At 60.7% G+C, this 15,052-nt stretch overlaps 1 protein-coding gene across 1 annotated transcript; it reads right to left on the bottom strand.

Annotated features, from left to right (window-relative positions):
- Window positions 1–989: 989 nt before the first annotated feature.
- Window positions 990–13,339, bottom strand: WNT6 (Wnt family member 6). Its single transcript, XM_063161910.1, has 4 exons — window positions 13,198–13,339; window positions 5,093–5,313; window positions 1,933–2,234; window positions 990–1,671 (listed from the first exon to the last, which is right to left on the bottom strand). Exons 1-4 carry the CDS (start codon window positions 13,272–13,274, stop codon window positions 1,210–1,212), a joined length of 1,062 nt encoding a protein of 353 aa, XP_063017980.1. The 5' UTR covers window positions 13,275–13,339; the 3' UTR covers window positions 990–1,209.
- Window positions 13,340–15,052: the final 1,713 nt, after the last annotated feature.

The raw sequence follows: 15,052 nt of genomic DNA, 5'->3' as shown, positions 1-15,052 counted from the left end.
AGAGCTCTCCTGAAGAGGGGCGTACAGGAAGGCCCCCAGTGTGCAGCACTGCTGCGGTGTGGAGGGCAGGCACAGGAGCGTGGGCCTCTCTGCCGAGGGTCTCACCCTGCTGACAGCCCTCTGGGGGTCCTCAGCCCAGTGGGCATTGCCAGCTGAGCAGGCACTGCACACACACATTCCACCCTGCAGTTACCTAAACCCCTGCGCTGGGTAACCCTGGAGAAACCAGTTCCTGTGCGCTCCTTGCAGCATGGGAGGGACCCCCTCAGAGATTCCTGGAGCCCCTGGAACAGAGGCTTGGCAGCTTGCCTTGCTGGGCAGCCTGGCAGGCTGCTCCTCACCCTGTGTTTGTCCATGAGGGGCACAGGCTGATCAGGTTATAAAGACACACATGCCTGGCACCCTGCCACCCAGGTGGGGTTGCACGTGGCCCATGGCATGCCAAGTGAATGCCTTGCATGCCACCAAGCCAACAGTGTCAGCGCTGTCCAGGGCTTCTGTGTGCCAGGCTCTGCAGCGGGGACTGCAGTGACATGGCTGGAGTGAAAAGAATACAGGGTCCCCTCGAGAAAGTCAGAGCACATCAGCACAGTGTTAGGGCAGCTAGATGTACCTCAGGCATGAGGAACGAGTGGAGGCACCACGGACTGCAAACATCCCAGGTCAGGTGGTGGCAGGACACAAACGGGCACCCCAAGCAATGACAGCTGTGGGTGATGGGAGGAGAGCACTCACACACTGGAAGCAGCAGAGCAGGGCAGGAGAGCACTCGCCCTCATCCACACACATCTCCAGGCTTGACAGCCACAGAGAAAAACAGAGGGTAGATAAAAAATGAGCTGGACTTCACCACAGGTCCCAGCAGGGCTAGGTGCTGGCAGGAGTGTGACTGACTGCGACTCACAGCTGGGGCAAGGCAGCTCTCTGGCTAATCCCACTCCAGTACAGTGGTCAGCGCTTCTCAGCCCTCCCCAGGAAGCTCTGTGGCATACGGCTTTAAATAGCTTTATTATGGAAGCTCTGTGCCACGGGGACCATGGGGGTGCCAGGCAGCCCCGTGCTGCCCTCTGGGGAAGCCAGGACTCCTCAGAGCGCAGAGCTGAGCTCACCCACGCTGACCCTGCCCCCGGCTCCACCTGTCTCTGTCCCGGGGGGGCCCTGTGAGCCTGGAGGTGGCCTCCCAAATTGTCCTCGCCTGACCCCAGGCTGTCAGATGCAGAGGCTGAGCTCCTGGCGGACAGAGCACTTGCGGCACTGCACCACGCAGCACCAGTGGAAGCGGCAGAGGCAGTTCTCCTCCAGCACCACCGTCTCGTCCCGGTGCCCTCTCCCGCAGCACAGCAGGTCGCAGCCGCTCGTGTCCATGGCCGTGCTGTTGCAGACGCGGCCCCTGGTGCCCAGCGAGCCCGTCTTACGGTTAGCCGAGCAGAAATCAGGCGAGTCGGCCGAGTAGATGAGGTCCTGTTTATCGGGAGGCTTGATGTTGTCGCCCACAGGGATGAGGGTTTTGCCGTCGTTGCCTCCCATCACCTTGAAGGCCCCGTTGAAGCGCTCGAGCAGGCGGTCGCCCACCTCGCGGAAATGGGGCATCTTCCTCCAGCAGGTCCGCAGCGTGCAGGAGCCCGAGAGCCCGTGGCATTTGCACTCTGTCCTCATGTAGCTGCGCACCGCCTGAGGGAGAGACAGCCATGCTCAGCCCTCGGGGCCCTGCCCAGCACCCCCAGCCAAAACCCTGCCCCGTGGTGCTGCCCTGGCCTGGGAGAGGGGTGGGGATGGAGAGAGGCTTTCCAAAGCACCTGCAAAGGATTCCCAAAAGATATTGGGTAATATTTCAGTCAAAGCTGGCGCAGGTACACGGCTCGGGGACACTGGAGGTAGAGGGCTGGGCAGGGGCACAAGGGCTGCGGGGGACAGGGAGTGCAGGGGCCTTACCAAGCGCCCGGCTTCGTTGTTGTGCAGGTCGATAAGAGCTCGGATGTCATTTTTGCCTTTCTTGTTCTTGGCATCCATGAACTGCTGGGATTTCTCGTAGCCAAACTGCACATCATCCCCGCAGCCACCCCACTCCCAGGCGGTGCCCTCTGTGCCCGGCCCCGCCGTGGGCGAGGGGGGCGCCCGGCTCCGCGTCAGCTCGCAGCCACACTGCAGCAGCTCGCCCATGCTGCAGGCCTGCGTGATGGCGTGGCTCACTCCCGCCGCCGTGATGGCGTACACGAAGGCTGTCTCACGGATATCTGCAGGAGAACAGGAAAACAGACAGGGCTGGGATGTGGGGTCAGCCTCAGCAAGCAAAGCACCATCCCTGGCTTATATCCTAGTGGCTTCCCCATTCTCCCTCTTCACATGTGCTTGGTGCTGTTCTCTGGGCAATGCACCCACCCTGGAACGGGCTGCCTGGAGCAGGAGATGCCTCCTGCAAGCAGATTTGAAGGTTCTGGGGGATGGTCAGGCCCTGCCACTGTTCCTGCACTCAGCTGTGGAGAGGCAACAAATCTCCCACCTCCCCTGAAAGTCTGGGTGCTACCCCATAGGAAAGAGGGAAGCTCAGAGAGCAGAGGGTGGTCCCAGATGACCAGGCGGTACCCACAGCTTCCTCACACTACCCTGCAATTTCCCTCCAAGCAGTAAAAATCCCAACCCAGCTCCAAACTGGCACCTGGAAGGGCACACTGCGAGGGATACCGAGGGTGCCACTCACCCTCTGCAGGGCGGCAGTGATGAAGCTGTGCTGCCTGCTCTCCCCCCACCACCCTCTTTGCCATGGGGAGCTGCCCGCCCCCCTCTCTGCACCGGCACAGCCTCCACCCTGCAGGATTATTTATTATTAGTATTTGCTCCTGTCTCTCTCTGCTCCGGGACACGAATTCCAAGCATCTTTCCCCTGCCCGGACCTGCCGCTCGCAGCCGCAGCCAGCGGGGGATTCTGGCGGCAGGGGTGCGGCGCCCTGCTCGGGGGGCTCCGCGCCCCCTGCGCCGTGCCAGCCCCGCTCCTGCCCGCCCGGATGCCAGGGCAGGGCTGGCCCAGGGGCTGGCCTGCAGGGGATTCCTGGGCAGGGAGGGGAAGGGGGGTTTCGGGGGTGTCCCATCCCTCCATCTTCTGACGTGGGGAGGCTGCAGGAAGAGGGATAGCAGGGCACCAGTTCCATGAGCGGCTTCTCCAAAAGCCCGCGCAGCACCTGCATCCCTCTGGTGTGAGCAGGAGCTGGGCAGAGCGGTGCCTTTCTGGCATTGCTACCAAGGGGGTACCACCCCCTCCCCGGGCCCACCCGACCACCCGCCTGCTCCCACCTGGGGCTGGCAGAACCCTCAGCAGACAGCCCGAAGCTGGCAGAGGTCCCCATGCCACCCTGCCAGCCGGGCCCTGGGGGGATGCCGCTCCTCTGACAGTTCCTCCAGACACGTGGCTGCCCCCAAGCCAGCCTGCCCTGGCATGCCACACCTGGCACAGGTGGCAGCAAGGGAAGAGGGGACAGCCATGACTGTGCCAGGGAGGCCATGGCCAGAAATGAGAGGTTTGCAGCATCCTTGGATAGAAAAGGATATTGGATGGAAGGTGTTTATCTGATGGAGCTGGGAACCCCAAAAATGCTGAGATACTTGGTGCAGTTCCTGCAGGTTTACAGGGAAGCTGGTGCCTGCTGGCACCTCTGAGGGCTTCTGATACCCATCTTGTTGCTCTGGGGAACTCCACACCTCCAGCTTCCTCAGAGTGCCAGGGACAAACTCACCACTGTCCCTATGACGTTGCTTATCTCCAGCAGCCCAGCATCGAGGCTGGACCAACCACCACCATCGTGGTGGCTCCTTCAGCATCCCCATGCCTGATGTGCCTGTGCCTCCTCCAGCACGAGCTGTTCCTGGGTACCCAGCAGCTCATCTGCCAGTGCCTTTCACTCCCCACCTGGTCTGGCCCTGCGTTCTGGCACCATCCCACTCCCAGAGCAGATCCCTGCCTGGCACAGGTCCCACCTGCCTCACTGCCAGTTTATGGTGACAATAGGTGACTCCAGAGGCAGGAGAGTCCCCCATGTGTCCTCTGTGCCTCTTGGCTGAATACACCTCCCTGTGTTGGGGGGAACCCACATCTGCAAATCAGCTCTTTAATGAGTCTATTCCTCTCCCATGGGCCAGTGTGTCCCTTGAGGCTTCAGCTCTGACCCCCACCAGTATCAGCAGTCAGTTGGGTGCCCAAGGCACCCCGCCCTCTCCAATCCCCCCAGGGATGCCATCTTCATCCCCCTGCATGGCCCATGGATATATCCACCTTGCCTTGGGCTGGCCAAGCACCAACAAATGTGATGGCTGAGGAGACCGGGGCTTGCTCCAGCATCTTCATCTGCCATAGCACAGGGACCAACATGGGAAGAGGGGCAGGGCTAAACTCACTTCCCATTAAGTGATCCTACCAGCCCAAGGTGTTTCAAGCAACCCCTCTTGCTTGGAACACCATCCACTCCCAGCTACTCTCCCTGAGGAGCATGGCAGGGATTTCCCATCCCTCACACACTCACGGGTGCCCTCCTGCTCTGCCCCTGCTCTGATTTTGCTGCAGCTGGGCCTGGCTTGGATTGCTGTACCCACTGCCTGAGACCTGCACAAGCCTTCCTGCCACCCAGCCCTGTTCCTCAGGGTGACACCAGGATGCCCATCCAGGGACAGGGACAGGGACAGGAGACACTCCTCTGCTCCCTGCAAGGCCAGGAGGAGGGATGTGAAGGGCACCCACGTGTGAGGGGCAGCTCCCAAGGGCTGCACACTGCCTCCCAGCCGGGCCCCTTCCCACAGCACACCCTGGGGTCCCGGGGGAGCAGTAAATCACTGCCAGACGAGGGTGCATTCTTGGGCTTCATGAAGCCCCGCGCTGTCTGGGAGCATTGGTAATTGCTTCATTACAACACAGGGAGACATGTCCTGGCAGTAAAACCTCGGCGTGACTGCACCGGGGAGCACTGAGCAACCCCCTGCACACACACACACACACACACACACACAGAGCTTTGCACGCCAAGATTCCTCCAGGAGCCCCGGGGAGGTGCTTCCCCAGGCTGGGGTCCTTCTGGGAAATGGGAAGCCGAGGAAGGGCTGGCCTTACCCTGCTGCAGGATCTTGCCGAAGTACTTGCTGTGGCTGGTGCAGTTCCAGCGGCGGAAGCGGAATTGGTACTGGCACTCCCGGACGCCCAGCTTGGTGCCCTTGGCCACCTCCTGCACGATCTCTGGCTCCAGCTGGCACAGCTCTGCCTGCTTCCCCGCCAGCCGCTTCGTCTTGCGGCAGATGCTGTTGGGGTCCATGACCAGGGGGCTCCCCACTGCCCTGCAGGAGGGGACAGCGAGCAGAGCAAAACCAGCACCCAAGCCCAGCAGAGACCAGGCTGTGGGTGGGACACGAGCAGCCCTACCCCCAGGGATGGAGCAAGGCTGCGGGGCAGTGCCAGCTCCATGCTGAGCCCGGGCGACAAGGGGACAGAGAGACATATGCAGTGGGGGTAGGACAATAGGGATGGGTGGCTCACCCAGGCAATACCTTGCCCTGTCCATCCATTGGGGAATTGGGTGGATCTCCTACTGTGGGACAGTGGTATGCTGGCACATACCACTCTACACTCTACATCCTTGGGGACATTCATGGTGGTGTCCCCAAGGGAGATGGCAGAAATATTGTGCTACTCAGCACCTGTTCATTGGGGCTGGCACTGACCTGACCCAGCCCTGGCATTGCCATGTGACTGATGCCCGATGCAGCTGCGTCTCCCAGAGCTGTGGACGCAACAAGGAGCCCAGCCAGCAATCTTGGTGTGTCTCCCCCTCTCCACGGGTTCTCGCTGCTTCACCCCGTGGGAGACTAGAAGAGTGACCTTGCTTCTGATAAAGGCCCTCGGCTGCTGGCCAGGATCCTGTAGTCACCTCCCAAACCCAGGCCCTGATTCCAGGGAACGGAGCCGCAGGCGGCTGCGGGAGTGCAAGGGAGGGATGCAGGTGGCATTGCCAGCTTTGCCAATGCCAGCGAGGGAGGGCAAGTCTTGGCTGGGCCCACGTCAGAGGCAGCTCCTCCTTGCCAGCACAGCTGGCGTGAGGTGCCTGACTCCCTGGCCCCGAAGGCAAAGTCTGAGCTCGGTGCTGTGCTCCCCGGTGTGCCATGGGCTACAGAAACTCCTGTACTTTCCCCACACATTTTGCCTGGAGTGCCCTCCGTGGTGCAGCTGCACAGCCTCCAGCGCCCTGCCTTGTGCTGGCACGGGCCGTGCTCCAGCTCTGCCACGGGCAGCTCCGGAGCCATGGGCCACACCAATTCAGCACAGCCTAAACTCAGCCCACCCCCGCCTCCAGCGCTGCTCCTGTGGGCTCATCATCCCGCTCAACAACATGATTTTCACGGCCATGGATGCCCACAGAAGCTCAGGGCTGGACCCAGCAGACCCCAGGATCAGGATATGCCTGATGATTGGGAGGGTTACAATCCCTGGGATTCCCTGGGGAGCAGTGCTTGGGCGGCCCGTGCTGCCTTCAGCCCCACTCACTGGAGAGCATTAGCTGCACAGCTTCCAAACCCAGAGCTTTATAGTCTGGCCAAGCCCCAGGGGCTCAAAAATCACAAGCTGACTCTTAGTGTTTAACTGTGTTCTGTGTTTCCTCTTCACTCTCGTGCAGCTGGGGGGCTGTGTTTGGGACACCAGACTGCAGTTCTCTGCTTGCAATCCTGTCCCCAGTGCAAACCCCCTCCAAGCCCCTTGTTTGAAGCTCAAAGCCCTGCCAGGATCCCCCTGATTCCTGTCAGCTCCCCAGCTGCCTGGATCTCCTGCCTACCAGACCCCAGCTGGCTTGGAGAGGATGTGCCCTCTCACACAGCCTGGAAAAGGAGCCCTTATGCTTTGGCTGGAGGTTTAAAGGTTAAACAGCTCAACAAACAGCCTGGAAAGGGAACTTCCAGCAGGGAAACTGAGGCAAGCCCACACTCCTGCCAGGGAGAACTCATCTCCCTTTGCTCCTGGCAGCTCAGTTTCCCTTTGCTGCATGATTCACATGGACCTCTGCAAAGAGATGGAGCAGCTGGGGAATCATCACAGAGATTGCCTGGCACAAGTCCTCCATAGATGGGGACACTGAGGCCCACGTGGAAGGTGACCAGAAAACCTGTCCAGACCCATCCCATGATGACCACAGAGGGATCCAAGCCTCCATGTTGGTCCCCAGGCTTGCTGTCCTTTGTGGCCACAGCAGGATGGCGGAGGTTTGGCTGCCCCCGTCGGTGGAGTGGGGGAGAGGGGGAGCCGGGATGGGACTTTCATTAAGAGACGACTCTTTGTACTCATATAAAAACGATGCTCCAGCCCCCGGGGCCGCCAGATCAAATGCTGAACTGTGGCTCACCCCGGCCCGCTGGATCAGGCCAGGAAGGAGAGCTGAGCCCCGCGGGTCTGGGGGCGATGGGCGCCTCACCGGGGGTCCCCACCCATGGTCCAGGCGGCGGCGAGGCTGGCGGGAGAGCAGCAGCTCTGTCCCTGCCGGCCAGGCTGGGGTGGGCTGCTAAGTCCAGAGCGATATTAATTTCCGCTGGGCTCCGCTTTCTGGCACGGCGAGGCTGCCGGGAGCCCGAGAGCTGTTTTGCTTTGGAGGGTTTAGAGGGGGGGGGGGAGAATGGGGGGAGACAAGGGCAAGAAAAATGCTGCCAAACTGCTACCACTTTGGCAAGGGCTCCGGCGCAGGGCCCAGATCTGCCTGAGCTTGTCCCGCTCCAAGGCCTCCCGCATCTACAATTAAGGTGCCCCACCTCTGCTGCCGGGCACTCCTCCCCCTGCCCTGGTGAAGGAGCAGGGTCGCCAGCCCGGCTCCCCACACCTCGCCTGGGGCACCCCGGCCCCTGCCTGGAGCCCCCAGCCAGGCTCAGCGGCACAGAGCATCCCTGCCACCTGCCCCTGTGCCCTTTGCTGCCTGCCAGAGCTGCTGCTGGGGGCTCTGGCTGGCCCAAAAGCCAGCAGGATGGTGAGCCCCACTATCCAACCTCCCCGCAGCCCTGTGTAAGGGAAACAGCCCCCATTGCTGAAAGGGGAGACTGAGGCACAGACAAAGGGCTGCAAACCACTGCCCACCTGCTGCTGTCAGCCCTTAGCTGCCACAGCCACAGCCTGAGCCCAGTCCCAGTGACACACGTCAAACAGGAGCTTCTGATGCAACCCCTGTGCTCTGCATGCTGTGCCTGCTGCAACAGAGACAGGGGTTCCCAGAGATACAATCACCATTTTCCACAGCTCAGCTCATGGTCATGGGACTTCCACTATATCCCACTCTCATTCCCAGCCAAAATCATGGACCAAGGAGCCTGGGACAGGTCACCATCTTCTCCTTGGGCATGGGGATGATGTGGAGCAGGACTTCTGCTCCCTGCCAGCAGAGCATTATGGAGGGGAGCCAGCAGGGTCCTGGTTTGCAGGAAGCCAAGGCAGTGAGGCCGGTAGAACTACGCAGTGAGGAGGAGGACCGTCAGCTTTCCAAAGTCACACCTGCAGGAGAGCAGTGGCTGGGCCATGCCAGCTCCGTGTGGGATCTGACAGGCCTGCACCCATTGGGTACTGCTGCCTGGGCACTCCTGTGGGGCAGGGGGACCTGCTCTAGGGCAGTAAGGCTGTGTCTTGCCTTGCATACAGGTCTCTATCCCAGCCTCTGGAAGCCCTCAGCAGGGTGATGTAGGTACTGGGGTACCCAGGTCAGCACTCTGAGCCCACAGGTAATTCTGCACCCACCTGGAGAGGTAAGAACTGCAGGGTGACAGCCCTGGACACCTGACCTCCATCCCTGGGGACATGGGTCACCTCACACCCCACACAATGATGTCACACTGTGTGACAAGTCACACCCAAAGGGAGCCTGTCTCTTTCCCAGCTGTGCAGACAGGGCAAGGGGGACCCACAGATGAATTTTCACCCACCCAGCTTTCCCTCAGCCCATGCAGGCATGTGGTGGGCACCCAGCCCCTCACCCAGGGCATGTGTGGGTGCTGCCAGTACCGGGGCACTGGGTGTGGAGCCAGAGCAGGAGCCCACGGGGGTGTGGTGAGTAAGCAGCAAGTCACGGCCCCGGGGGGCACAGCCAGGGCTTGGCTGCCGAGCAGCACCCGGGGTACTGAGGCAGCAGGAAATGCCATGGGTTGGGAAGACAAGGGGGACCCCCATTCCCCGCCCTCCTCCTTACATCTCCTTGGCAAGGATGGCTGCAAACAGCTGGGGAGCTGCCTAAAGGATCGAGGCTTTGGCATGGCATTGCACCAAGCCATGGACCTGCTGGCTGCAGGGTCATGCTGAGGCCAGGCTGTCGTGAGCAGGAGCTGCCCAAACTTGTGCTGCAGGTACTGGGGGGATGGAGGGAGCATTCACCTGCAGAGGTGGTGGTCCTAAAGCCATGTCCAAACCCTGGAAGGGCTGGGATAATCACTCATGGTCACTGCCTCCTTCTTCTGGGTGCTGACAGGGGCTAGAGCTGGGGTAGCATGAGGGCTCAGCTAGTTCATGCCCAGATGTGGGTGCCACATGTTGTGGGGGGACCCTGCAAAGCCTGAAAAGATGTCAGAGTGTGCCCAGTTCCCTCCTGCATGACAGGGGTTTGAAGCACTCAAGGTTCTGATGCAAAGGCCAGACCAATCCTCCAGCTGTGTGCATGAGTAGGGCATGGCCAGGGAGCCTGGGTGTCACCATGGGAGATGGATGTGACCAGGAGCAGGGACAAGGAATGGCACTGGGGAAAGTTCAGCTGCCTTGTGGGAGAAAACAAGTCGCCCAATGCTGGAGCCAGTAGTCATCTCAAAGGGTGCAAGAGAAACATTGTGCCATTGAAAAACCCAGCAGGTCAGCAGCTGCCCCAGCAAGGGCACAGGGAGATGGCATCAGGCAGGGGCTCTCTCCGTGGCAGATTCATTCCTGCCCATATGGTGCTGCCCCAGGGCAGAAGGCATGCTGGGGAAGGCTGGGCAGCTGTGGGGTGGCAGCTGTGGGTCAGCAGGACCAGGGGTGACTCACAAGGCTCAGCCCAAGGCAGGGCCCTCCAGCCCAGCAGCCTGCCCTCACAGGCTCTAGCCCCGCACTGGGGGAGCTGGGCAGGGAAGGAGGAGAGAACACTGCTGGGTGGTCACACAGGCTGTGTGGCTTGAGGGACATGGGACTGGGACCCCTCAAGCAAGGGTACAGCCACAGGGGCTGGTGGGAGAGGTCCTCTCTGAGCACCTCTGAAGAGAAGCTGGAGGTGCACTGCCCTTGTGCATGGATGGGCAGGGCATGGGGGGCAGGTGTCCGTCCCTCTGGGCCCCCTCAGATCCACAGCTGGAGCAGAGCACATTTCAGCTGGGATGATTTTCTCCCTTGCTTTCCCCTCCATCTCCCAGCTGCTCTCAGCCATGCCCATGGAAAGCCAAGAGGCACCAGGGGAGCTGGTTTTGCTTGCCCCCATCCTCAGAGTGCCTCTGCACTCCTGCAAACCGGCTTGGCTGAAATCCTGCCCTGAACCTGCCTGGGGCTCCTCAGACATTCAGTTTGCCTGCTCTGTATCTCTGCAGCCTCTGGGCCAGCCCAGGAGCCCCAGGCAGTCCCTACCTGTCCTGCTCAGGGAGAAATCACTGTTGCACAAGGAGCTGAGCAAGAAATGTGTAAAGAATAGGGGAGGAGGAAGAAAGGATTTACAGAGCCTCTGGGAGCAAGGAGAGCCTACTCCCTGCAGCTTGGCACTAATCAAGGTGCCAGCAGCATGTGAGTGACATATCTTCCATTGGCACTGACCACAGCCTGCTCCCTTTTGCCATGGGAAGGTGTGTGTCTTCAGTGAGCTCTCTGGGGACATCCTCACACAATGGGGATGCTCTTTCTCAGGCTACAGTGTCACTAGCAGGGTGTCAGTGCTTGTACACCATGCTTAAATCTTCTTCCATAGATGCAGCCATGTGCCAGGATCCCAATGGGCACAGTTACCACCTGTGAGTGGCCAGGCCCTGCTGCTTGCCTGGGCTGGGACTGCATCTTGAGATCCAGCCCAGCCCTCTCACAAATTAGGTCATCAGTGGGGGAAAATGCTGGCTTAAACAGGCAACCCCTGTAATCCCCCAGCACACAGATAATGTACTCAGGGGTGGGATGGGGAAGTTGTAAAGACATTTCTTTCTTGGCCAGGGGAAAATGGCTGAGCACCTTGGCTAAGCACCCACAAGTGCCCAGTGATGCACACACAAATGTGTGCCACCAGAGCCCCTATGCATCAGTGACAGAGAACAGCTCTATCAATGCCACCAGTCCTGGGGCTTCCAGGAGTTCTGGCACAACACACAGCTGCTCCCCTGAACCCCTCCCCACCAACAGCAAAACCCACTGACACCAGTGCTACCCAGACCGGGGAGAGGGGACCAGAACAGGAGCAGGCACATGGGACATGCCTGTCATGAGTGCCCAGACTCCTCTGCCCCACACAGGAAGGGCTCCCTGAGATCATCTCAGCCAGGCGCCAAAGCACCAAACTCTGAGAGAAGCAGCTCATGAATCACCCAGCTGCTCCTCTGCCCGGTCCCAGGAAGCCTGGCACATCCATTTGGCAGTGCTGGTGGCCTCACCCACCCACCACCTCTTCCCAGCTCGCTGGCTCCAGAGTGAGGCAGAGTGAGCTGGTGATCCCCCTGAAGCCACTCCACTGCCCAGTGCATTTGCTGTGCATCAGGCAGCTGAGTTATTATTCTTAAAATAAAGGTTCCTTTTTTCTTCTTTTTTTTTTTTAAAGAAGAAAAAGCAAGTTTGACCCCTTGCCCTCCTCTGCCAAATCCTGCTAATCTCCTGCAGTCACTGCTGCCTGTGCACACATGGCACCAGCAGGACCCAGACTCGACGGAGAGATGCAGTTCTGAGCACCTGGAGCAAGGGACACTGGTACCTCTTACCCTGCCCTGGCTGGTGCTGTCTGCCTGCCCCTGAAATGACAGCAAAATGAGCCTCTGCTTCACCTTTACCTGCTCCAGTCATGGGCAGATGTCCTCAAAACTGGAGCACAGCACCATGAACTTGGAGATATGGGGGAGGATGGGGCAGAGAAAGCATGGACAGCTGAAGGGACAGCTCTGTGTGTGTCTGAGAATTGGCCAGGAAGAAACAGCAGCAGGATGGCACATGCCCTGCAATGGCATAGCTACCCTGAGCTGGGTGGTACGGAGCATGGAGCCCCTCCACAAGCACCCTGCCTTGGCCAGGCTTGCCCTACCTCACTCTCCCCTCTTCTAGCACAAAAACCCAAGGCAAGTCCCTCTCAGCCCCACGCTAAACCCTTGCCTGGCAATAAACTCAACGCTTGGGCTCCAGGGACAAACTCTCAGCTGATGTACAAGTGACTGTAACAGCACCATTTACTCTCACAAAGATCCCCAGTGCAGCCCTGGAGCCAGGGCTAGCAGAGGGAATGGAGATGTGGAATAAATCACTGGTGGGCAGGCAGGGCACTGTGAGGGGAAAGGCTTATGGAGAGCTTTATTTTAGGGGTCAAAAGAGTGTGACAATGTGGAGACGAATAGCCTCAGATAATGAATGATAGCCCGGACGGCACGCCGGGGAGCTGGAATCTAAGCACTTAAAACCGGATAAAGACAGGCTGGGTGAAATTCTTAATAGATTTAAATAGTTCATGTTTCGACAGATACCTGGGCTTTCCAAGGCTGGGTCCCAGTTCTGTGCCTGTAATGAATCCCCCACCCCCTCTGGTATCCTGCAAGGCACCGTCTCTGCCTTTGATGAGGGCACCATTACAAATAGGGGTTTTGTCCCTGCTGTGTCCGGGCCACCGTTCAGGGGGGACACTGTAGGGACCCTAAGACTTTTAATTAAATTTGACTTATTGAAGGGGTCTGGAAGCCGCTAAGCCCCCTTGCCCACCCCTCAGGCATGCAAGCTTCCCAGGCAGTGGGCTGGGGGTGCGGGGAGGCAAAGCGCAGCTCTCACCACAGGACCCGCGCACCCTGTACTCCTGGGGATCCCCCAGCTGCTGCCTCCAGCACACTTGTGTGCCCAAACGCTGACAGTATGTGGGTGCCCCGGTCTGGACCAGAGCAGCCAGCGAGCAGCAACTCCAACCCAAGCGGTGCCTGGGTGCAGGGGACTCTTTTGTCCCCAAGCTGGGGGAGACGGCCCCCGGAGATCGAGATACCCTGCGCGCCCTCCTGCTCACCCCCGCGGGATGTGCTACTCACCACCAGAGCCCGATGATGTTAGCGGGGCAGAGGAGGATGAAGAAGAGCCCCAGCTGGGTCCGGGAGGAAGGCAGCATCCTGCCAGGACTGAGGAAAGCGTCGAACTCGCTCCACGCCGCTGGCCGGGAGCCGGGCACCCCCGAGGTCCGGCCGGGGCCCCGGCGGGTGGGTGCCCGCTGTCTCCCTCCGCCGGGCCGGGCCGGGCCGGGCCGGGCCGGGCAGCAGCGCGGCCGGCGGGGCCGTCCGGGCCGAGCCGGGCCGGGCTGGGCTGGGCTGGGCTGGGCAGGCACCTCCGGCGGCTGGAGCGCGGCGCGGAGGCTGCTCCGGAGAAGGAGGAGGGACGGGGCTGCGAAAGCATCTGCTCCGACAGGGAAACCGGAGCCCGGGGGACGGACAGGGCGGGCCGGGCGGGGGGACTCCCGGGTGCCAGGCTCCGTTCCCAGCGCAGAGCCACGGACGCGATGCGGGCACGGGCACCCTCCGGGAGAGGACGGTGGCCGCAGCCCGCCTGGCCCCGCGTCCTGCCGCCGCGTTTGAATGTGTGAATGTGCAGCCCATTTTGAGGATCTGGCTGGCACAGCCCTGCCCCCGAAGCCCCGGACCTGCTGCGGACCTGCTTGGCACGGACCTGCCTGGCAAAGCCCTGCTTGGCACAGCCCTGCCCGGCTCCACTCGGGGTCCTGCCGCAGCCCTGTCAAACCCGACCTGGCCTCGAGGTGTCCCCGACACCTTCCTGTCACGCTCCTGCCCGACCCTGACGCCCCTGACATGGCCTTGCCCAAACCTGGCGCCCCCGTGTTGCCCCAGCACAGCCCTGCCCGGCCCCTGTCCCTGCCTGGGCTCGCCTGGCACAGCCCTGGCTCCATGACCCTGCCTGTCCTCAGAGCAGTCTGTCCACCTGGGAAAGCTGGAGGAGCGACCCCTCGCAAGCATCTCCCCACATTTAGCTCCAGCACTCTGGAGAGACACACCTGGGGCAGAGGGACACGCAGGAGAATGATCGAGCCAGCCCTAGGAGCAAGGAGACCAGGAGTTACTATTCTCCTGGTGGTGAGGGACATCTTGCTCATGGTGTTTTCATTTCAGGTGCTGGGGACCCAGAGCAGACACAGTTCCCACACCAGCTCATAACAGCAGGAGCTGCCTGGGCAGGAGGAAGTTGACGTGCCCAGAAGGTAGCAGGGGGCCACACAAGGGCTGTGCAGCTGGGGACAGGAGGGGCCCATAGCCTGCCACACCAATGCTCCCCACAGAGGAGCCTCAGGAATGGTTTTCCAGAGCTCAGTCCAGTGCTCTGCATCTCTGAATCCTCTTGTACCATTTATGGCTCCCAGCAGAGCCTGGGGATCAGCTCCCAGCCCTGCAGCTTCTGGGCCATGGATCCTGGGAGAGGATCTACCCTGGGGGAGTCTCACCTGATCTCTGTACCCAGCTCCACTGAGCAACCAGCCAGCCCGCTGGGTTAGCCCAAGGGAAAGGAGGTGTCTTCCACCCATGATGGGCAAAGCAGGGCACCCTTGCTGCTGGTGAGATCAGCCCTCCCTCCGGCAGCCATTTGTGCTCTGTCCCCCCTCGTGGCCTCCCATACCCTGCCCATCTCAAGCCCCTGGCTTGCCCATAATGTTCCCCTTGCCTTGATCACCCGTGGTTTCATCCCTTCACCTGGGCACGTCTGCTCCCTGCTAGCAGCATTCGGTGGTGAATGACTCAGGCTTTATCAGCAGCTTGGCACAATTCTCTCCCTCCTGGGCACAGGATGTAAGAGACTCCCACCACCTCTGGAGGACTCACACCTGCTCCTTCTCTGCCCTCCCACACAGGAAATGGGCTCCTGGTCTGCACCCTTGCCATGGTG

The sequence above is a fragment of the Melospiza melodia genome, chromosome 8, assembly GCF_035770615.1.
Source record: "Melospiza melodia melodia isolate bMelMel2 chromosome 8, bMelMel2.pri, whole genome shotgun sequence".
Lineage (NCBI taxonomy): Eukaryota > Metazoa > Chordata > Aves > Passeriformes > Passerellidae > Melospiza > Melospiza melodia.
This window is presented reverse-complemented; position numbering and strand designations above follow the sequence as displayed.